This window comes from Coturnix japonica, unplaced genomic scaffold (genome assembly GCF_054131305.1).
Source record: "Coturnix japonica strain WE unplaced genomic scaffold, WE-NBRP24 Scf046, whole genome shotgun sequence".
NCBI lineage: Eukaryota > Metazoa > Chordata > Aves > Galliformes > Phasianidae > Coturnix > Coturnix japonica.
Window position 1 is genome coordinate 1,127,672 of NW_028188949.1, and position 24,599 is coordinate 1,152,270.

The window sequence follows — 24,599 nt, forward strand, 5'->3', positions numbered from 1 at the left end:
GCCCAACATGAATTTTGAGCTGGCAGTAGCCCCTGCACAGCCCTGAGAGCAGAGGGTGCAGGATGTTCCTGAACCTGCCTGTGAGGAGGCAGCTGCTGGGAGGTGCTGTCACAGTACCTGTTCAGAGTGATTCTGACCCAGTCCTGGTGTTTGTGTTGGATGGCAGCAAAGCAGAGCAGCCTCCACTATGAGCCTGACTTGGAACAAGCTTCTCCTGTCACCAAGAAAGTCATACCCAAACATTTGCTTCCTTTCCTCGCACCAGAACACAGCTGGCACCGCTGCTGTGCCCGCCCTGCTGCTCCTGGGCCAGAACGGAGTGCCAAGGCAGCAAATGCTGGGAATGAGAGGCCTGAGGAGGCTGCTCCATGTGGCAGAGGTCAGCCAAGACTGCAGATGCATTACCACAGAGCGCCTTCCTGTCTGTCTGCTCCCTCCAGGGAGCACACTGCTAATGCTGAGCAGGGCCAAGCATGGGACTGAGGAACACCGAACACACTCCCTCCAGTTCTAAAAGACAGCAGTGATAGAACTGAAAATTAGGGATGCACAAGAAAACCCTGGCAAAGCCAACTTTCTGACATGGCTTTTCTCTTAGGGGAGCAGAGGAATCAGTCGCTCCCTTCCTTCATCACTTGGGCCTCTCTGCCCTTGTAACAGCCTGATCCTGATCCATGGAGCAGAGGGCTTGAAAATGAATAGAGGAGAGCTGCCCTCAGTGCCAATCCTCAGTTCCCAGCCCCAGGCAGCAGTTGCTGATAGGGCAGAGGTGGCCACTGCTCTGGGAAGGGCAGTTTTGATGGTCCACAGGCACAAGCTGTGGTGCTGATCTCAAAACAATGCTCCTTTTCCCCCTTAGAGGTTGCAAGAACTGTGTCCTCAGGCTGCACAGAGATGGGTCTGGGAGCAAAGCCGCATTCCCTTTCCTTGCTCACACTGACCCCAGGCGCTGGATCCCAGGGCAGGAAGGTTTCCAGGAGGAAGGTGTGAGGTGCAGCGCTGCAGCTTTCTTCTTCTTCTGGGGCTGTGCCCCCCCACGTGCGCACCCAGCACAACGCCCAGCACAAGGTATCCAGAAGCATTGCATCCATCCCGGCACAACGATGGGCTGTACCCACATGCTCCACAGTAACCCTGGCCCCGCGCTCCTCCAGCTGCAGGCAGCATGAGAGTGGGGACAGCCCCAGCCAAGCGGCACCACTGCTGTCCCCACGGGAGGGTGGCCGAGGGGCCAGGGTTCATGGCCAGTGGTGGGGGCCTCTTTCCAGGCGCAGGGTTGCTGCATGTTGGCAAGGTACGGCGGCTCCTCTCCGGGCAGGCAGTGTTTGTCGCGGTGCTCTGCTCGCCGTGCTGTAACATCGCTGTCATTTTCTGAGAAAACCGGACCAAGGTTTCAAAATGTCAGAGCTGCACACTGCTAGGAGTCCTGGAGACAGGTAACAACCTCTAAAACCCTGACGCCTACAGAATTTATTGACCCCGGAGACAACGTAACCTCTCATTTCCGTGTCGGGCTCATCTCCTCCACCCAGCCGCGTGTCGGGGCCGGGGCCGGGCCGGCAGGAGACGGTTCCGCTCCGCGCAGCTCCGCGTTCGGCTTCCAACGCCGCCTCGAATCCGTGCGTGGCTCCTCCTGGCGCCGCAGCCGTTTCTGCCGGTTCCCTCAGCGGAAAAGCCGCTCGAAAGCCGAAAACGCTCCTGAGCGGTGGCAGCAGCATTCCTCTCCTCTCCTCTCCTCTCCTCTCCTCTCCTCTCCTCTCCTCTCCTCTCCTCTCCTCTCCTCTCCTCTCCTCTCCTCTCCTCTCCTCTCCTTTCCGCTCCGCTCCGCTCCGCTCCTCACGCACCCGCCTCCCCACGGGGCCCGGGGTCCCGCGTCCTTCCGCATCCCGACCCGAGCGTTGGTCAGACTCGTGGCTCCGTGCTCCCTGTCGGCGCTGCCCCGCCCGGTGCGCGGCTGCCCGGCCCGCGACACGTCTGCGCGCGGTCGGGCGGCTGCGGCTCAGCCGTGCGTGCGGGGCGGGGAGCGCCCGCATCCCGTGCCCGCCCCGGCGCGGCGGCGCGGCGCGGGGGAGGCGGCGGCCGCCTCCGTGCTGCATCGCGCGGCGCCGCTGGCGGGGGCCGGGGCCGGGCGGCAGCGCTGGGTGCGGAGGATGGGCGCAGCGAAGGGCCGGGCCGAGCACCCCGCCCTGCCCCACCGCACCGCGCGGCGCCGCGGCTGCTCCGCCTGAGCGCGGAGCCGCATGGCCCTGCCGCCCGCCGCGCCGTAGGTGCCCCCGGGGAGGCTCCGCGGCCCCCCCCCCTTCCAAGCTCCGTCGTTCCGCAGCGAAGCGCGGACACGCAGCGCTCGGCGAGGATTCACCCGGCTCGGCTCCACCGCGAGGTCGGCGGGCGCGGAGCGGAGCGGCGCGGGCTGCCCGCGGCGGGGCGATGCGAGCGGGCTCGGAGGGCTGCGCCGCTGCGTGCCCCGCGCCCGCGCCGTCCCCCCGCCTCCCGCCCGCCCGGCGCGGTGTGTGCGTGTGTGCATGTGCGCTGCCGCTGCCCGCGCCGGAGCCGGAGCCGGAGCCGGAGCCGGAGCCGGAGCCGGAGCCGGAGCCGGAGCCGGAGCCGAGCCGCCGCGCTCCCTGGGGCCGTCCGTGCGGGCTGCCCTTCCCTCCGCGGCCGCCGGCAGCCGCCACCGCGGAGCCGGTCTAGGATGCGGCTGCTGAGCCATGGCACAGGGCAGAGAGGCGGCCAGCCTGCCTGCTGCGAGAGTCTGAAGCCCCGCCGGAGCCCGGCCGCGGCCGCCGCTGCAGGGGAAGCGCTCCGGACGCCGTCTTTCCCCGAGAGGCACCAGGTAATCGCGGAGCTGGCGGCCGTCGCCCGGCTCCCGCCGCATTGCAGCCGCCGTTACTTATTCATGGGGGAAGGGGCGCGGGAGGGCGCCAGCGGCGGGGTCCCGCCCGGCTCCGTGCAGGGCTCGCCCCGCATCGCACCGGGACGGGACGGGACGGGGTGTCCGCCGGCGCCTGGGACTCCCCTCCCGGGGGGGCGGCGGCCGCGGGGCCGCGCGGGGCGAGGGTGGGGTGGGCGCCACGAGCCGGGCCGGGCCGGGCCGCGCTCCCATCGCTGCCCGCGGGACGGCGCCGGCGGCCGCCCGCGGCTGGGGGGTGCTGCAGGGCCGCGGATACCGCGGCGGCCGCCGCCCCCTCCGCTCCTTGGCGCGGTGCTGCCGCCGCCTGGGGAGCGCCGGCACCGCCGGGCCGGGCCGGGGCTGCGCGGTGCCGCCCGAGCCCTGCGCTGCCGGGGTCGCGGCCGTGCCCGCGGTCCTGCCGGGCGCTCGCTCGGGGGCACGGCTCGGCTCCTCCGGCTGCGGGGGGTTCCTGAGCTCCTCCGCAGGGAACGCACCGGGTGTGCGGAGATGCGGCTCCCGGCTCCCTCCTGCCGCCTGCCCTCACCGCGGGAGGCTCCCGTCAGCCGCGCCGTCCCGCTGCCCTCGCCCGGCACACGCCTCTCATTGCACCTCTGTCCTGGGAGGCTGTCGCTTGTCCCCGGGATCCCAGGATTTGTGTTAAGTGCCGTCCCTTCCCCTCCCCTCCTTTTTGTGTGTAGTGAGCGCTCCTCGTCTGCGGGAAAGCAAATGTAGGACACAATCAACCTTTTTTTATTTTTTTCTGATGGAAGGTTCCCGTTAGGGGAGACAGCACGGCAGTTGTTGAGGAGCCAGCCGAAACCTTGCAGCCATGTTGATGTCAGGAACAAACAAACCTCCCTGCAGGGATCGGCTGCAGCTGAGGAGGGGGCCACGGAGGGCGGCTACACGGAGGGGCAGTTCAGTGCTGCCACACCTGGGGAGCACGGGCAGAGGTGGGCGAGGAGCTGTCACAGCCCTTCGTGGTGTTGCTGCTTGCCAGGCGCTGGCTTGGCATCAGCATGGCATCTGCAGATCACGGCCACTGCCCTCTGTCATTTTCTTCTGTGATACAGGGCAGCAGTATTTCCTCTCCTGTGCTGTTGTCTTCTCTCTCTAGCCTGGTCTGTCATGTCTCCAGGGCAGGCAATTTTCATTGCATTGAGCAACTGGAACAGGAGGGTGTGTTGGCCTTAGCTGCTGGTGTGAACATCATCTGACCAGCCCCCAAACCAAGGAGGGGAAAGCTGGGAGCCTTTAGCTGGGGCTGTCCCTGCACGGTCTCTGGCTGTCTCCTACAGAGCTTGACAGCCCAGGATACCTATGCCTTTCTCGTCATGTTGCTGGTTACTGATCTTTCCCATTCACGTTTACATGTCCCCAGAGTAAGGTGGTGTCTGCTCATTCCTTCTGAGAATCCTTGTCTGAATGCTGCATGTCCAGCCCTTTTCAAGTGAAGGTCGACAGACAACAAAGCAGTGGGATGGATGGATCCTCCCTGGGTTGTTGGAGCCTTTTGGTGATAACTGTGTGTCAAAGGGTTTCTACTTCCTTGGGAGGGCTGGGCTGGTTCTGGCAGCACCCATCCTAGCTGCAGCCATCGGCAGGAGCACAGTGCCCAGGGCTGTTGGGGCAGTGTGTGCCTCGTGGTGTGGTGGGGCCTCTGCCTGGTTCCATTAGCTTGGAGTCATCCCCTGGAGCCGTGGGCTGTGTGTGGGTCTCCCCTTGGTGTCAGCCCACTGCTGTGTTTTACTGCTGGAATCTGTCCTGGTGGGGTGGAGCCGCTGTGCTCCAAAACGTGGAGCAGCGATTCCTCTCTGTTGGTCTGAGAGTCAGGTTCGATTCTGCAGGAAGAACCATACCAGAAACTGAATGCTCTCAGTGCCCAAACACCTTTCTGATCTACATTTCTAAATATAAGCTGTTCTCAAGGGATTATGCATTTGTTTAAATGCATAATAAATGCATTTTAATGCATTAAGGCTGTATCAAAATGCACACCCAAGCTTGCCAGCTAGGCCTCCAGTCACAAAGCTTACTAAGAAGCTTCCCATGGTATATTAGCTTGCATTTCTTCTTTCAGAAAAAGCAGTTACCAGTTTTCTCATGGCAATGCAGTCAGTGGAAATAAATCCTGGCTATTTGAAGAGTCTCGCATGAGTTAGAAGCTGAGCTGGTCTACCAGTTTTGTGGCTTACTAAAACCTACACAAGTCCAGGAATGGACTCCTTGCACTCATCAATCTCATCTTTGGTTTATGCTCAAGGAGGTGCAGTGTTATTCAGATGGTTTCTTGGGTGCTGTCTTTGAATTTGTTGTACAAATCTTTTGCCTGAAGAGATTTGTATTTGGCTGCATCATTATGAACATTGGTAGATGTTGACCATGAGGTAGAGGAAGAAGGTAAGGTGTTGTCCAACCTAAGAATGGGACTGATGAGGTATGTGGGGCAAAACAGGTGGGAACCCAAAAACAAATGTGTCAGAACAGCACAGAAAGAGGGAAACGGAGCTTCCCCAGGCCAATCTGTAACTGAGCTCCCCACGCAGCTGCCTTGGTGTACATTTTTTTCCAAAAATTTCAGAAGATGGGGATGGTGTTCCCGCTGGTGTGGTCTGGGCAAGCAAAGGTGCCTGCAAGCAGTGGGGAGATGGAGCGTCCGAAGGTACCTGGAGAGCTTGTCGGTCTGTTGGGGCGCATGGGGATATGTTAAATGCTGAAAGGCTAATGGCTTTCCATTGTTGATCAATATTTCCTATGCTTTCAGATGTGGTAACGGGTTTAGTTTATTAGAACAATCTTTGAATATTCTCTAAGCAAGCAACCCATCCAGAAAATCATGCTAATAGCTTTGTTATTAACAGGCCTGGCAGAATTTCAGCCAAGTAGAAAAGGCTTGTCTAAGTGCTGTTGCAGTGTTTGGGGCCAGGCAAATTCCATGCATTAGGAAAGATTTGTACTCCTTTGACCAGACATCACCGACTGTTGTCTATTTATATGCATCTAAATATATCCTCTGCAGACTTCAGACTCTTAGATAGTAGTAAAATTACTTTTCGATATTATGCTATTAAAATGTGCTTGCTGACACTACTTGATGAGTTTTATGCTAAGAGATGTGTGTGTATGTTTAAAATAAAAATTGTTCTTCAAGTTGTTACCTGAAATGCTTTGGAAGTGAAAGCGTGTTATGGTGCAGATGGAGAGCAAAAAGAAATATGGTTGAATTGAAGCAGTACTGGAGACATACTCAAGCCTCTAAGGCCAAATCCAAACAACTACAGGCTTTTGTTGCTTAAAAGTGAGCCATTCCCTCCATAAATATATATAAAATAATTGTTTACTTTGTGATACAATGGGAAGATTTGCTTCTGATTAGTCAGATATACCTTCTGACTACATGGTTCCTGCATGCTGAATACTGTGAAGTTTGAGACATCATTTTGGAAACAAATCCTGGAAGAAGCACCTTCTTGTCTGTTGTAGGTGTGCAGCAGGCCCAGGCAGCCAGCCAATGTTCTTCAGTGGTGCTCCTGCTGGGGCCACCCCTCATCCACAACAGCGCTAATGTGGGTACCCACCTGTGCTTGGCAGCAGGGGAGCTGACAGAGAGGAGCATGAGGTTCTCCTGACCAGGTTAACTGATCTGTCAGCTCCTGAGCTCTGGGTGAGTGGGAGCTGTGCTGTATGCTGCCCCAAAGGGACACACCAGGAAGTAATTGCAGGTGGAGGGGCTGATCTCACTGCATGCTGTGGTGCAATAGTAATTGCTGTCCAGGTAGTGTTTTGGAACTGGCAGTACAGATCCAGGGGTAAAAGATGATACTCTAGTTCCAAGCTTTCATAAATGTTCCCAGTTAACCCTGCTGCAAAAGTGGTTGCGTTGGTGATTCTGTGTCTGACTGGCCTTCAGACTATGATGGAATGGTAATAATAGTAATTTTCTGTGGCATCTCTTGCTTATGGTTCTTGAAGTAAGAAAACCTGTAGAGGAATTGAGAGCAATTGGTATCTGTAGGATGTTGAGACGGGCCACAGAGAAGTTAAATGTATGGTTCTCAGAAAAGGTCTCAAGTCTGGTATTTGGTCCCCTGATGCTCAGGGACAGGTACTGTGCCATCTTCAGCTCCTTGAATCATAGGATGGTATGGGTTGGAAAAGCTCTTAGTCATCATCTAGTTCTAATGCTTACATCTTTCTCTAGATCAGGTTACCCAAAGCCCCATCCAGCCTGGCCTTGAACAACTCCAGGGATGGGGCATCCATAGCTTCTCTGAACACCCTGTGCAGTGCCCTTACTACAATCATAGGTGGACAATCTGAGATCCAGACTGTTAGTCAGAGGAGTCCATTGCCCTGCCATGAACTGGGGTCATGGATTTCAGTGACAGCTGTCCTAGCTGCCAAATAGTTCTGTCATTTAGAAGGGTGTAGTGAAGTCTGTGATGCCTAAAGGGAGTAAGACCTAGGGGAAGGTCTGTGTCTGAGTGCACATTGACGTAGTGCCTGGTGCAGAGGAGGGTGGCAGCGCTGGCCACAGGGCTCCATTCCCCCGTGCCTGCCTTGCTGGCTGCCTGCTGCCTGTGGCTTGGGGCTGGAGCTGTTCTGCTGGCCTAAGCCAGTGTAGCAGTTCTCATGTTCTTGTGGGTTAAATCACTCTACAGATAATGTTTGTCCTGAGCAGGCTGAATAATGCAAAAGGTGATTTGTCAAATGGCTAATTCAGTGGCTAATGGGAAACCTCAGTAAAGGCCTCTTTAATTGCATAGCATGGGACTGGCAAACTGAGTGCTTGTATCTGGTTCCCAGTGCTGCAAAACCATGTCTCATGCTTTATTTTTGAGGTTGCTCTTCCTGCTGAGTTTCTCAACAAGAACTCCTATAAGATCATTTCCATGAGAACACACGATTAGCTGACTTGAAAGTTGAATGCCTGTTTTTTCCCTTGAAGTTTTTTGTTGTTGTTGTTCAAGTTTCTCTGTCAATGTCATGTTGGATTGTTGTTTTTGTTTTGGTTTGGTTTGGTTTATTACAGAGATGAATAAAGCTGTTTTCATTGCCAAAGCATTGTTACGTTGCCAGGTATCTGGTATTCCAGTTTATAATTCCTCATTGTCACGGAGTTCTCTCTAGAGCTCACTCCGGGACAGTGGGCACAACCCGGGGCAGCAGGAACAAAAGCCCCCCCCCCTTTTCTCTAGCGGCAATGCAGCGCGGCCCGGCCACGTGCGTTTAGGGAGACGGGGAAGGGAAGGGAGATTGCGATTAGGTCTAACAAAAAGTAAGGGAGAAAAAAAAGGTGATCTGAGAACGAATGGCAGTTTAATAACCCAATAATGCTAAACAGCAACAAGAGAGTTTCAACAAAGAGAATACCAAGTCCCAGATCTCACCTATGGAGCTGTGGAAGGCAGGAAGGTCTGACCACGTTGTCTCCTCGCAGGGAGCCGGTCCAGCAACGCCGTCCCCTTCCTCACTTCCCTTCCGGTGCCCCACCCCACATGCTCATTAAGGCAGTTCACAGAAAAAAAAACTTGTCCCCTTTACTCCCATTATTAGCATGGTGTTCTGATGTGGAATACCAACACCAACCAAATTGCAAAACCATAACATTCCACCCCTTATTACACATCATCACATCATGCCTAACTTTTATCAACATATAAACAGAACAGTAGTTAACATGCTTTACATATGTACATACAGATATATATATATATATACACACACATGGAATCACAGGCTGCACTCCCCCAGCATCAGATTTCCCTGTGGCACACACTGAACATCCCCATCCTTCTGCATCACCCACCAGGTGCACCCAGGTCCCTGTGCAAAGACAGTTCCACGGAGGGGCCTCCCCTTTTCCAGAGGCTGGAAGGACCCAAGCCGCTTTTCCCAGCATATTCTTTACATGCACCACAGGAACCTTGTCTCCCTCCACGGTACGCAGGGAGTTGGACTGTGTAGGGCTGTCTCAGTTGGCTGATCCTCGGGTGTTTACCAGCCAGGTGGCTTCTGCTAGATGTTTCTCCCAGTTCTTAAATGTTCCACCACCCATCGCTTTCAGCGTGGTTTTCAGCAAACCGTTGTGGCGCTCGATCTTACCAGCGGCTGGTGCGTGATAGGGGATGTGATAGATCCACTCGATGCCATGTTCTTTGGCCCAAGTGCTCACCAGTGAATTTTTGAAATGAGTCCCATTGTCTGATTCGATCCTCTCTGGGGTGCCATGTCGCCACAGGATTTGTGTCTCTAGGCCTAATATGGTGTTTCTGGCAGTGGCATGGGGTACCGCATATGTCTCAAGCCACCCAGTGGTTACCTCCACCATGGTGAGTACATAATGCTTACCATTACGAGTCTTTGGCAGGGTGATATAATCAATCTGCCATGCCTCCCCATATTTATACTTTTCCCATCGCCCTTCCCCCCAGAGAGGTCTCATCCTCTTGGCCTGTTTGATCATGGCACAGGTGTCACAATCATGGATGATCTGCGCAATAGCATCCATAGTTATGTCCACCCCTCGGTCTCTAGCCCACTTATGTGTTCCATCTCTGCCTTGATGGCCTGAGGTCTCATGGGCCCACCGAGCTAGGAATAACTCTCCCTTATTCTGCCAATCCAGGTCTATCTCAGCCACCTCAATTCTGGCAGCTCGATCTACCTGGTGGTTATTTTGTTGCTCCTCTGTTGCTCGACTCTTGGGCACGTGGGCATCTACGTGACGCACCTTTAGGACCATGTTCTTTATTCGGGCAGCAATGTTCTTCCATAGTTCAGCGGCCCAAATAGGTTTACCTTTCCGCTGCCAGTTGTTTTGTTCCCATTGCTGCAACCACCCCCATAAGGCATTGGCCACCATCCATGAGTCAGTATAGAGGTAAAGCACTGGCCATTTCTCCCGCTCAGCAATGTCTAGGGCCAGCTGGACAGCCTTTACCTCCGCAAATTGACTCGATTCTCCTCTTCCTTCCGTGGCCTCTGCAACTTGTCGTGTGGGGCTCCACACTGCAGCCTTCCATCTGCGATGTTTCCCAACAATGCGGCACGATCCATCAGTGAACAGGGCGAACTTCTTTTCATTTTCCAGAAGTTCATTGTATGGGGGAGCCTCTTTGGCGCGTGACACCTCTTCTGCTGGTGGTGCTTCAAACTTTTTACCTTCGGGCCAGTCCATGATCACTTCTAGGATCCCTGGACGGCTGAGGTTCCCCATCCGGGCCCGCTGTGTGATTAGTGCAACCCACTTACTCCATGTGGCATCTGTGGCATGGTGAGTGGAGGGAACCTGCCCTTTAAACATCCAATTCAGCACTGGAAGTCGAGGTGCCAGGAGAAGCTGCGTTTCGGTGCCAATTACCTCAGAGGCAGCCCGGACCCCTTCATATGCGGCTAAGATCTCCTTCTCAGTTGGAGTGTAGCCCTCTTCCGACCCCCTATATGCTCTACTCCAGAATCCTAGGGGTCGGCCTCGGGTCTCATCTGAGGTTCTCTGCCACAAGCTCCAAGTGGGACCTTTCTCCCCAGCAGCCGTGTAAAGGATGTTCTTCACATCCTGTCCCATCCGTACTGGCCCCAGGGCCACAGCACGGGCTATCTCTTGCTTGATTTGCTCAAAGGCCTGCTGCTGTTCAGGGCCCCACGCGAAGCTATTCTTCTTTCGGGTCACCTGATAGAGGGGGCTCACAATGAGGCTATAATTTGGGATGTGCATCCTCCAGAAGCCTACCACACCCAGGAAGGACTGTGTCTCTTTTTTGTCAGTGGGCGCAGACAATGCAGTAATTTTGTTGATCACGTCTATTGGGATGTGGCGACGCCCATCTTGCCATTTCACCCCAAGAAACTGGATTTCTTGGGCAGGGCCCTTCACTTTGTCTCGCTTAATAGCGAAACCAGCAGACAGGAGGATCTGGATTATCTGTTCTCCTTTTTTAAAAACCTCCGTCGCTGTATCACCCCACACAACGATATCATCTATATACTGCAGGTGCTCTGGAGCACCGCCCTGTTCCAATGTGGCTTGGATCAGCCCATGGCAGATGGTCGGGCTGTGTTTCCACCCCTGGGGCAAACGATTCCAAGTGTACTGAACACCCCTCCAAGTAAAAGCAAACTGTGGCCTACACTCTGTGGCCAAAGGGACAGAGAAGAATGCATTGGCAATATCAATGGTGGCATACCATTTTGCCTCTTTTGATTCCAGTTCATACTGGAGTTCCAACATGTCTGGCACTGCAGCACTCAATGGGGGTGTGACCTCATTAAGGCCACGATAGTCTACTGTCAGCCTCCATTCTCCACTGGCTTTGCGCACTGGCCATATGGGGCTATTGAAGGGTGAATGGGTCTTACTAATTACTCCCTGACTTTCTAGTTGTTGAATGAGCTTATGGATAGGGAGCAAGGAATCCCTATTAGTACGGTACTGTCGTCTGTGTACTGTTCTCGTGGCAATTGGTACCCGTTGTTCTTCCACCCGTAGTAACCCCACAGCAGACGGGTCCTCTGATAGGCCAGGCAAATCAGACAGCTGCTTAATATTGTCTGTTTCTATAGCAGCTATTCCAAAAGCCCATCTGTATCCTTTGGGGTCCTTGAAATGTTCCCTTCTTAGGTAATCTATTCCAAGTATGCAAGGAGCCCCCTGGCCAGTCACTATGCGATGTTTCTGCCAGTCTCTACCAGTGAGGCTTATCTCGGCCTCCAATACAGACAGTTCCTGCGAACCCCCAGTCACCCCATGTATATGTATCCGTTCTGTCCCTTCGAAACCTGAGGGTATCAGAGTGCACTGTGCACCGGTATCCACTAGTGCTTTATATTTTTGTGGTTCTGATGTGCCAGGCCACCGAATCCACACAGTCCAATACACTCTATTATCCCTTTCCCCCCCCTGGCTGAGGGCAGGGCCCCTCTATTGGTTGTCTACAGCGGTAGAGGCAACCTCAGTAGTGGCTGACCTCTTTTGTAATTTTCTTACCCGAGCTCGCAGTACAAAATTGGGTTCGTCATGCCACTTCTTCATATCCTCTCCATGGTCACGCAGGTAGTTCCACATGGCACCACGTGACATAGGCTCACTGCGGTCCTTCACTCGGACAGGTGTGCATTTGCGTCTGACAGCTGAGACTGCCACAGGTTCACTGTGGTTCCTTGCCGCAGACCAGCTCTTCTGCATGTTGTCCTGTCTTTTCTCCATTCGGTCCATTCTATCCACCATTTTACAGATGGCTGCGATGGTGGTACGGTGTGGCAGTAGTGAGTATTCGATATTTTGCAGTGAAAGGATGAGCTCAAAAATTTCAGGTCTCCTATCCAGCTCATCATACCTGTTACAGTTCGTTAATAGTACACTGGAATACTTCCCTGGTGCTGACCGTATGAGTTTCTTGCATATTTCCGGAGTACCGCTCACCTTTTCTGGGTCATGGTAATCCTCTGGGTCCCCAGGGACAAACGTGGGATCGAACAGCATTTCTGCCACAGCCATTTCTCTCAGGTACTGGATACCTTCCTCAGCTGTACTCCATTTTTCCAGTACAGGCTCCAAATCACTTTTGAGAAGACAGGTTGCCTTTACAGCTGATAGAATCCTCTCCCAGAGATTGGCGACTCCATCGAGACATCTGCTGATCCCTCTATCAATAGATGAGTCTCGAGCAATGTTTCCTAATTGACGAGCCTCATCGCAGCTTAGAGACATGCAGGAGGCCCCATTGTCCCAACACCGGAGCAGCCAAGTGACAAGGCGTTCACCTGGGAGTCGGGCAAACTCCTTTCTCGCACTTTGGATTTCAGTAATTTTCAGAGGTTTACGAGTAGAGGAAGCAGTGACTTTTCCCTCATCATCACTATCTTCTCCGCGTCTGTTAGTCTTCTGGGTTGCCTTTCTCAGTGGTTTTGGGGAGGGTCCCTCACCAGGATCTTCCTCTACTTCCTCCATCCGTTCCAGACGTGAGGACACACGTTCCCATCTCTGGCCTTCCACTGGGGCGACTGACACTGATGCTGGTGCTTCCTGTGGTCGGCTGGGATTAACTTGTTGCCTTCCCCTTAGTATTTGGATCTCATTCTCGAGACTCTCTATCTTTTTCATAAGCCATTCGATCTGAGATCCCCCTGATCTCCCACACTCACTCAGGGGTTCTATTAATTTCCCAAGGTCCCTCTGGTGTTCAGGGGTGAGATTACCTGATACTGGGGGTCCCGATGCTTCTGGCCCTTTTCCTGAGTCTCTCTGCACTATTCTTTGCAAGTCTCTCTGCAATTTATAGTAAACTACTACAATCAGAGAGACTAACAACACAGTATTCCAATTGACACCCCAGTCATACTTAAGGAATTCAGAGCATTCGTGAGCCAGTTCAAGCACGGTGCCTGTGATGTTCGTTAGTCTGGAAGGGAGCCAGGCAGATATCTCTATCCCTGCCAGCCATCGGCTTAATAAATCTACCCCTACCCCCAACATCAGGAAGTCCTTAAGCCAGGACCACAGGAACCTAGGGACTATCAGTCCTACATACAGGGCTGCTGAAAAAGACCACCTAATTACTGCCCAAAACATTGCCGTGAGCTCTGCCCGCATTCTCCACCAAAAATGTCACGGAGTTCTCTCTAGAGCTCACTCCGGGACAGTGGGCACAAACCCGGGGCAGCAGGAACAAAAGCCCCCCCCCTTTTCTCTAGCGGCAGTGCAGCGCGGCCCGGCGTGGCCTGGCCACGTGCGTTTAGGGAGACGGGGAAGGGAAGGGAGATTGCGATTAGGTCTAACCAAAAATGAGGGAGGAAAAAGGTGATCTGAGAACGAATGGCAGTTTAATAACCTAATAATGCTAAACAACAACAAGAGAGTATCAACAAAGAGAATACCAAGTCCCAAATCTCACCGATGGAGCTGTGGAAGGCAGGAAGGTCTGACCACGTTGTCTCCTCGCAGGGAGCCGGTCCAGCAACCCCGTCCCCTTCCTCACTTCCCTTCCGGTGCCCCTCCCCACATGCTCATTAAGGCAGTTCACAGGAAAAAAACTTGTCCCCTTTACTCCCATTATTAGCATGGTGTTCTGATGTGGAATACCAACACCAACCAATTGCAAAACCATAACAAGTGCCTTTGCAGTGCTGCCCATCCCAAGCACAGCCCGAGTGCCCCAGCAGCAGCACCACCATGCAGGAGCAGGTCAGCATCAGTGAGGTGAAGCTGAGCATCTTAGATGGGGACTTAGAGTCAGGCTGCCAGTCCCAGGCACCAGGCAGCAGCACCAGCTCTGAGCCACTCTCATCTTGACAAGAGGGGTCCCATCTTCACCCCTGACCTCTCAAGCCCTCCTGTCTTTTATTGAATAAAGTCACTCATGCTCAATTATCGCCTTGACTGCATTCTGAGTATTCATTCACAGTGATTGCGATGAATGCAACAAACAGCAAGGCAGCTCAGCTTGCAACACTCTGGCTGTGGGGTTCGTGCAGGCAGAGCTCTGGGTTCCCATTTTGCCTGGCTTTGGGATGTCTGCAGCAAGATCTCTACCATTTTGTATGGGAGCAAATAATCTCTAGCATCCAGGTTGCTGCTCATGATAATCCCAGTCTTCCTGGCTGTCACTTTGTGATACCTTTCAAAGCCTTTTGATACTCTTTGATGCCTTGGCTGCTCCCTAACACCTCTGTCCTCCTGCCATGTTGACTCACGTCTCCCACTTTTAAGCTGGCTTTGCAGATCATCTCCAGCCCTGTCATCATCACGCTGCAGCAGGAGGTGCTCACCTGGCCCAATGTCTGGCAGTACTGCTTGTTCTGCAGATGAGCAGCTGCCTCCTCATCTCTTCAGCTACAGTAGTTTTTCTCAGGGCAGTTAGATGCAGTCATGCTCCTCTGGATTTGGTGTGTTAAATCCATGCTGCATGGCAGCAGTCAGTGCAATACAAAGGTGTTCTGTGTGCCATAGCATTTCTCCAGGGGCTGCCAAAGGTAGAAGCACAACACAGCACCATCCTTCTGACAGTAATGTCTGTGAGTGTTAGACATGTGAGCACTGCATCATCCCCAGCGTGTCAGTGCTTTTCCACACCAACCTGACTCTCACACTCTGCACTGAATGTAACTCTGCTCTTGTGGAGACAAATGCTTTCTGTCACATCCTCCATCCCTGCAACCATTTGCTGGTAGGCAGCTCTTGCAGAAGAATCAAGCAGCAGAACCTTTTGCTCACCCTACAGCATGCAAATGCTATGAAAGCAGAAATAACCTGGCGTGCTCTGGGTCTGCAAGGCTGCACAGATGGGAGAGGTAGATTGTGTTTTTGCAGTGGAAGTTTCCAGTATTTTCAGTACATAGTGTAGGCCCTAACTGAATGTATAACCCTCTTGTAAAACAGCTGTATAAGTAGTTTTTCCACCAAGAAAGTTGCTGAACAGAGTTAAGTTCAGACTGGGGGCATTCTGACATGGGGAGAATTGAGACAAGCACAAGATAAATACGCAGGGTGGGTAGAGCCCAGCACAGGACAGAATGAATGTACTGACTTTTGGAAACATTGCCCTTCTCTCTCTGCAGAAAAGTACAAGGCAGACCTAAAAACAAGAGGTTGGTAATTGACCTTATATGGAAATGAAACCTAGCAACAGTCTGGAGGAGTCTGTGAGCCTGAGATGCTCAACCAATGAGAGCCATGAGAGCATCACCTGCAGTGGGTTTAGGGCACAGAACAGAATTGATTTCACTGACTGGTGTGCAGTTTCTCCCTTGCCAACAGGGGATGTGCGCGCAGTATTGCAATAATGAATAAGCACTGCTGCTATCGCTGCCATCTTTGCCTAACTAGAAATCTTTGACTTTGAGAGTTTCTGACACAAGGGGAGGGGGTAAGAAAGTAAAGAGGCACAGAAAACTAAGGGAAACTGCTCTTCTTTATCTTATCTATAAAAATTGATACAATTGATGCTGTTGTGCATTTTTTAATTTATTTTTAATTTTTTGCCAATGTCAGTTAGATTGTTTTAAAATATCCACACACCAAAATCTGACTACCAAGCAAATGTAATGAAAATGAAATGAAGGTGAGTTAGTGGAAAGCACAAGGCCATATTATATTAGGCTCTAGCAAATTTACAGGCAGTCACTGCACGAAGAGGTAGATCTGAGTTGCACATTATATGATTCCCACAAAGATTAAGGAAATCTGAAGCTTTCAATATATTTTTTTTATTCTTTTCTCATTTCATTTTTTAAACACCTGACCCAGACCCCAACCCTCACAGGAGCTGTAAAGATAACAGCAATAACCCGCAATGTAACTCTAATCCTAACCCTTACCCTGATTCTAAAATCGTCTCTAACTCCAAATGTAACAACAAAAATGATGCTAGAAGTTTGTAGCAAAAGGAACCTTTACCCTGATCATAATCCAAAAAACAATCATTATGGTAACAATAATCTTTACCTTAAAAGTAATATTAATCAGAGCCCAGATGATGCCTGCATCCAATCAGAAGCATGCTTTGTATTATTTAAGAGTTGTATTTTTTCCAATGAACTCTCTCTATTATCACTTTTATAAAGTAACAGAGTCTGTTCTTTTTCTCCTGACACTGTGCCTTACTCCTGACATCCCCTGGAAATGACCCAGATAGGGCACCATTAAAGTAATGCTAATAGTAATGTCAATCCTAAGGGTATCTCTAGCCTCAGTGTTAATGGGACGCTAACAACAATCCCAACAGCCTTAAACATTCTGGTGGTGTGACAGAGGTGCTGCCTTGCACATGCTGGGCAGTCCCATTGCCTGTTACATGCAGGCGGCAGCGTAGAAACATGATGCCCGTGGTCAGAATGCCCTGTGGCAGATCCTGGCACCGGAGAACTGACCGGAGAACCATGAGAGAACTGACAACAAATCACTCGACATCAGAACTGACCCAGTGGTTATTTACAAGCCTTGGGTGACCCAGACAGGATCTCAGAGTGGTGAATGTAGGTACAGAAGTTGTTACTACTCTGTTTTCTTCTAAAAGCTGCTCAGCTGCTTTGCGTTTCAGACCATCCCTGGCTTCACTGTGTGCATCTGTCCAATTGATACCAGGTGTTTCTTCATCTCGGAAGTTGAGGGGGGCGGGGGAGAGTGGAAACAGAAATCAATTCAATTACTCATTTATTTATTGACAGACATTCACGTTTGCTACGTTTGGAGAAGTTTTTATTTGTTTGCTGTGGTTTGTTTTTTTCTTTTTTTCTTTTTTTCTTTTTTTTTTTCCCCCTTCCCTCCTCTTCCATCTTTGTGTTCTTCCCCTATAATCAAAAGAGAACGGATCCCCAGGGTCTGTCCCGCAGAGGTTCTTTCCGTGGTCTCTGCTGCCACCTGCTGGCCAATACACGGAACTGCCACTGTTGGGCGTTTGGTGCCGGAGGAAGCACAACGCAGATCTGAGTTCTGACCGGTCTACGCAGCAAATCCGCCAATCTTTATTGCGATAAGCCCTCCACATGGCATTGCGCATGCACTCGAACACGCAACAGGCATAGATTTCTCCTAACTCCTTGAGGAGCAGGCAAGCAGAACAACTGAGCGCACCACTGCTTGTGATTGGGCCACCCCCATCATAGAGATGTGTGTTAGATCTTTTACCCACCCCTGGACTGGCCTTGTTGTTTAATGATAACCTCTGAAATCTGAGTTACTGGTTCTACCACCTGTAGTGTAGAATAGGTAGCCAATAAATGCTTTTCAACTGTGATGTATCTTTATTCTGCTCCATGCCAAACCTGTGACCAAAACCTCATAGGGGTTCACAAAGAACTCTGGCTCTGCCAGAGCCCCCATCCAGACCCTTCTTGAGTTACATTCACATCTAGTTTGGCTGAAAAGGTTGGACTATAAATACTCAGTGCTTGGGCCTGTTTAACAGATATTTTTTCCTGATTATGCTGTCCATCGATCTTTTTAAACTGAACTCCTGCTCTAATCTGGTCTTTAAACATTTGTTGTCTCAAGACCCTAATGGGTCCAGACTGGATTACCTTAGGGGCTGGACGCCTAAGTCATGGCAGCAGATGGTTCTCTGACCTTTCCACCACCATTCAGAGACTGCATCTGGCTGCAGGCACTCTTGTCTCCCCATCAATTGGGCAGCCTGTTGTATTACAGCACCTGAGGGCCACTGGGGGGTTCAGTATGGATAACATAGACCCATCCTGATGTAAAGGTGATGGCTGTAGGATGAGATCCCTCGTTCCTGATGAAAAATTTATTGACTGGGCTCTCAAAATCATCTTCATAGATTGCCTCTTTCATGCCTAATTCTCTAATATAATTTTGTTAGTCCTCCATAGAGGACCACAGGCTGATATTTAATGGTATGTCATTCTTATTTGGCCATGTTATATGACACACAGCCATAAATCATTCACTGATCAAATGGCTATCCTCATTATGTTGGACAGAGCATACAGTCTTTGCCTGAGGGCAGGGTGAGTAGTAATGGATGTCAGTTTTGAAATTTCCAGTCCGTTCACCACAGCGCTTTCTGCCTCCATGTCCCATAACCAGAGCAGCTATGCTGGCATGCTCTCTTGGTTTCTGTCTAAACCACTGTACTATATCCATCAGTTCAGCTGCTGTATTATGGGCAGCAGGGTTTGGGGGGTTGGACACTGGTCAGGGCACTCCCACCAGCCTATCCTGCATTTTTTTTTTTTTTTTTTTCATTTTTGGGTTACAATCAGTCAGATCTCAAATAGATCTAGTCCAAATGGAACCTCAAAATCTGACCTTTTAGTGCCTTCATTTACAGAGTCCATTTTATACAGATTCCCTTGTACAGGTTCCCCATGGTCTTCCAGAAAGATGTTCCTGATCTTCCATAGGAGAATGATTGAATTAGGTTTTTTCCCCATCAAAACTGCCACCTGTCTTTCCAGTTTTTCAACACTGTCATTCAATAGCTGATTTGCATCAGCCTGAGCCTCTTCAGTTATGTTCAGACAGTTCAAGGCCATCAGCAGTGGCCATGCCACCATGAACGCAGCTAACTGTCATTCTCAAGTTGTATGTATGTCTTTGCTAAGACCATGGAAATACTCAGTCAGGTGGGCCAGGGACTCATGGACCCTCCCTCCGTCCCACACAGGGTCCCATTTTTCAGTGACAGAAGCAGTGCTGCATTTTGAGGATCCTAGGAATCCCAGGACATGCCCTGACAAAAGGTCATTCAAAGGGGTAGTCTTTCCCCATCCAAACCACCCCTTGATATTCACAGAATCACAGAATTGTAGGGGTTGGAAGGGACCTCCAGAGACCACTGAGTCCAGCCCCCTGCCAAAGCAGGTTCCCTACACCACGTTGCACAGCTCGGCATCCAGGCAGGTCTTGAATATCTCCAGAGAAGGAGATTCCACAACCACCCTGGGCAGCCTGTTCCAGTGCTCTGTCACTCTCACCATAAAGAAGTTATTGCACACATTATTGCAGAATTTCCTATGGTCCAGTTTCTGTCTGTTTCCCCTTGTCACTCCTCCACACACTGCTGACAAGAGTCTGGCCTCACCACTTTGCCCCTCACACCTCAAATATTTATAGACCTGGATCAGGTCCCCTCTCAGCCTTCTTTTCTCAAGGCTAAACAGACCCAGTTCCCTCAGTCTCTCCTCATTGGGGAGATGCTCCAGGCCCTTCACCATCTTTGTGGCCCTCCGCTGGACTCTTTCCAAGAGATCCTTGTCTTTTTTGTACTGGGGAGCCCAGAACTGGACACAATATTCCAGATGAGGCCTCACCAGGGCAGAGTAGAGGGGGAGGATCACCTCCTTCGACCTGCTGGACACGCTCTTTTTAATGCACCCCAGTATGCCATTGGCTTTTTTGGCTACAAGGGCACACTGCTGGCTCATGGTTAATCTGTCGTCCACCAGGACGCCCAGGTCCCTCTCAGCAGAGCTCCTCTCCAGCAGCTCTTCCCCCAGCCTGTACTGGTGCATGCAATTATTTCTACCCAGGTGCAAGACTCTACACTTGCTTTTGTTAAACCTCATCCGGTTTCTTACTGCCCAGCTCTCCAGCCTGTCCAGGTCTCGCTGAATGGCAGCACAGCCTTCAGGTGTGTCAGCCAATCCTCCCAACTTCGTGTCATCAGCAAACTTGCTGAGGGTGGTCATTGATGAAGATGTTGAACAAGACCGGACCCAGCACAGACCCCTGGGGGACGCCGCTAGTTACAGCCCTGCAGCCAGACACTGCACCGCCAACGACAACCCTCTGCACTCTGCCAGTCAGCCAATTCTCGACCCACTTCACTGTCCACTCACCTATCCCATACTTCCTCAACTCTGGTATAAGTATGTCATGGGAGACTGTATCAGTTATAGAGGTTATAGAGTTCAATTCCTGTAGTCAATTTGGCGGCCCAGGTGGGACCAGCTCTGTTCGCTGCAGGACCAGCTGAGAGGGAGACACTTTTGGCGCACCCTGAGATTTCTCTGAAGGACTCCCTTCCTCACCTGATCACTGCAGGGACAGACAAGGACCACCCATAGGTGGACCAGGTATGTGTATGGTAAGTGGAGCCCATATGTCTTGAGGAGACATCCTACACAGTTTACAGCCATACGTGCTGCTCCCAGGGAGGTGAGCTCATGGCTTTGGTTGCCAGCTGGGGTAGGAAGACTCCTTGGGTGAGTTCCTATGAAAGGGAACTGTATGTCATATGAATGGAAACAAGAACAAATACTCTCTCCCAGGTAGTTGACAATAGGAGGGGCCTAGGTTGGTCTCTCCTACAGGTATGGGATATAGTGGATAGCCTGTCAAATGGTAGCCTGGGTTCTCCAAGTTGTAATCACGGGGGTTATAGGTTGTATGTTCAATATTATCATCTGCTTTAAGTGTTTGGTACCGTGTGTCAAGCCGACTCTGGGAAAAACATTAACGTTTGCAACTGGTCGACCAGAGTATGAGTGTTATTAAGATTCCAGCTAGAAAACGTTGTCAGCATTGTGTAGTATGAATTAACCATGGTTTTTGATCTAAATGTCAGAGTGAGTGTGGTGTGAGTGAGACACAGAACAGCTGCAGGGTGAGTGCCGAGTCCCGATCCATGTTTCCTTCCTCCTGTGAGGGAAATGGCCAGACACGGACAAAGTGAAAGACTGTGTTGTCTGTCCACTCATATGTACTTTCTGCTTGTATGTAAGAAGACGGGAGTTTGTACTCTGTAGATTAGTAAGATTGTCCTGAGGAGAGGTGTACATTCCACCTGACCAATGAATGTCAACCCATTTATGTAATACTATGTACTTCTTGTGAGGAAGTGTGTGAGGGAGGTGGTTCAATCAGTGCTGGTTCTGTGGCACAGTGTTTATAACTGAAGAATACAGACTGTATTAAGGGAGTTTATGTGAACTGAAGAACTGTACTGTTTGACAAACTGTTTTGATGGTATAAGAAAGTGTAATTGTTAATGATGTTTGCCTTTTGGTACCATGGCAATCACCTAACAGACTATAACTAGTGATTGAAGGGAAAATGAAGGAAAAAGGGTTGATGGATAGGATGGCAGAAAGTCCTTAAATACACTGTCGGTCAGGTTGCACCTTCAGGAAATAAAAATGCAGAGAGGCTTTTATTGTAAAAGTGAGGCTGTAGGGATAATATAACAGAAACTATCAGTGCCTTGATTTGTTTCCTTTGTACTTGCTGTGCTGGAGTCATTTCTGAAAAAAAAAAAAATGATGTCTTTTATTTTTATAGCATTCCCTTCCCTTGTAGCCTGGTGTAAAAGGTGCAGCCAACACCAAGGTCATCCCTTCCCCTTCTTGACCAGCAGGAGACAGGGTAGACTGTAACAAGATTAGTGTCTCAGCTGCTCTGTCATTTTGTAGTGTTGCAGGTCACCCCATCGGAGCTGGGGAATTTGTATTGCGGCAGAGTAGGAGTGTGTTTGGTAGAGCAGGCGTTGAAGGCCGTTCTTGAAACGCAGTCCTGTAAATCCTGGCCTCTGGCAGCCCAAGCTGTTTAGTTATGTTTTATGAATCAGGTCATATCGTGTCTGTCACAGCTTCCAGATGCCGAACTCCTTCTGTGACAGCTTTGTCAAGTGTTTTGAAAGGGCAAAAAAAAAAAAAACAGCTCGAGGGTCACCGTGGAGGGTAATGCAACGTGCAGGAATTGTTTTTCACAAAGAGCGACTGGCCAGGGGCAAAAGAAGAGTGAGAAATATGAAGAAAGAGGGGGCCTCGGTGGCTGTGGTGCCCTCACTATCCATCATTTCCCGTGTTTAGCACTAACAGACTGTGAATGAGCAATCCACGTAGTGACGTGGAGTCTCTGTACTAACATAGGTGGCGGGCCTGCAAGCAATGCAGAATGTGGATAGACTTGAAACAGCATCCCTGCTCTTAAGTGGTGACTTGCTGCTTAATTTCCTTTACATCTTCCCCTTGCAATCAGAACGCTCTCTGGGCCCACCTTCAAGCTTGTCAAGTGTCTTTCCCACCAGTTGGGATATTACTTGCAATGCAGATACTGTGACCTTATTTGTTAGCTTGTCAAGATATAACTTGAAATTGGGCTCAGCTAAGATACAATAATTGCTGTTTGCACAGGGGGTGATGCTGGCGAGATGCTCCCCATGAGGCCATCTGCTAACCTGTCTCAAATGTAATTTAATAGAAGTCAAATAAAATAAATCAAATTAAAGCATGCAGCTAATGCATGCAAGCTCTGAAATGAATTTGGATTACAAGCAGGCAGTGAGACTAAATAGTTGGTTTCTTCATCCATGAAGAAGGCATGCTGGATAAGACAGTAAACAGAAATAATTGAAGGAGACTCTCAGATTTTGAGGTTGATGGGATATTAGATGACAGGGAGAGATTACTGATCTAAGAAGGTTTTTGTTACTAGTATATTCTTGTAGTTAGAAATCGTGAGTTAGAAGTCTTTACAAACAATGTGTTGATGTGCGAAGCTTTGTTAGATGTAGCAGGAAGATAAATCATCTTTGCAGTGCTTGCTGTTAGCTTGTCACGACTGTGATTTACAGGGATTTTCTTTTATTTAAATAAGTGTTTCCTTTAAAAGCATTCCGATAGTTTACAGAGCGGAAGATGAAGTGGCAGCGAATGCTCTGAAATAGAACTGTTTCATTGCAAGTGCTTCATTTCAAGTAAGGATTTGTTCAGACTGTGAAGAATGGCTGAGCTGCAGTGGAAGGATTCCTTGGCAACATAAATTGGAAGAGTTCTGCTAGGAAAATGTTGGGTTGAATATACAAGGAGGCACCAGAATTGGAGAAACATATCAGGCAGTATCAGCTTCACAAACATATAGTGTAAGTCTGCATTGTTTGTAGTAGGCATCAGAAATTCAAACTGATCAGCAGCCATCATTCATGCTGTTAAATTATTTGACAAAAAAGAACCTTCTGGAGATTGTATTCAAAACAGAATATCACTTATGAAGATAGGAATTAAAGAACAAACTGATCTCTTGTGTGAAAACTCCCACTTTAATGATACATAGCGTGTTATTAAGGAAAAGCAATTGGGTGCTGGACATTGTGTTCACTTCTGTTAGTTTTCCTTCTGGAGCTGATAAGACTGTTTCACAACCTGACTCCTTTATTCAGGTATACCTTTATTCCATGCTTTGTAGCAACTTCTGGGGCAAAAAATTATATATATATATATATATATATATTTCATTTGTCCAACCTTCCTACTAGTAGACCTAAGAGGAGACAGTTTTCCTCTGCCCAGTAGTCTTCCTGGCTTGATGTTCCACTCCCAATAGTGATTGATGTAGAAAGGTGTGATTCATCAGAAATCTCTTCACTGAATGGAAGATCTTCCTGATCTCATGGTGGCTGCACAGTGTCTTGGCATACACACACTGGTTGAAATTTCCTCATGCTATCTACTTTATTGCAATGGCGAATCTTGCTTTATCTATCTTTCTGCCAAGTATGCTGAGATTCTGATTATGCCATAGGATCTCAGTTGCCTGATCATCTTGATGATATGTAAGTATTGCTTAGTTCTGAGCTTGCCTGTGAGCTCCAAGGTTCATCCGTGTTCTCTTGGAAAACTGATGTTCTGTCCATGATCTAAACAGCTACTGAGGAGCCTTTGATTTGAGGGTTTGAACACAAGCTGTTAAAACACTGCAGTGTTTCCAAGTCGCTCTTTAGCCAGGGGAATACAGATTAGGAGCAGCCACTAACATTGAATTGACAGTTCTCCTAAACACTTTTTTTTTTTACGTGCGTGATCAAGTTCCATTAATCATGTTTTAGACACAAACACTGGCTCATTCCACTTAATTCTTTATCAAGACAACACTGTATATCTAGAAGTAAGCTTGTCCAGGCTGAAGGATACATCAGTCCTCACCATTGGAGGGTGGGCAGCAGGACTCCCTGAAAGACCTTCTACGTTATTCCCCTACTTTCAATTTCTTACTCAATTCTCTGAGTTCATCTGAGCTCTTGCTGTCAAGATAAGATTAATTGTTATGAACTGGGAGACAGTTCTTGCTTATTAGTCTCTTTATATGGGAAGAGAGAATTGCTTTTGGGATATTCTACAATATGGGGTAGGTAGACTTGGACAGCAGTGATTCCCCAATTGAGGTCCTTTATTGAGAAGCTCTTGGTGAAATGAAGTGTTAGAAGGTGTATTTTCTAGACTTTGTTTTCTTTCCTTTTTCTCTTTTCCTATG

General features: G+C 50.1%; 1 protein-coding gene across 2 annotated transcripts in view; it reads left to right on the forward strand.

Annotated features, from left to right (window-relative positions):
• Positions 1-2,628: 2,628 nt before the first annotated feature.
• LOC146752343 (cytosolic carboxypeptidase 4-like) overlaps positions 2,629-24,599 on the forward strand; it is a 203,820-nt gene continuing 181,849 nt past the window's right edge. For both annotated transcript variants that reach the window (XM_085531961.1, XM_085531960.1), the window contains exon 1: positions 2,629-2,833. In XM_085531961.1, the coding sequence (XP_085388087.1) occupies positions 2,693-2,833 (141 nt within the window). In that variant the 5' untranslated portion in view covers positions 2,629-2,692. The remainder of the gene's footprint in view (positions 2,834-24,599) is intronic.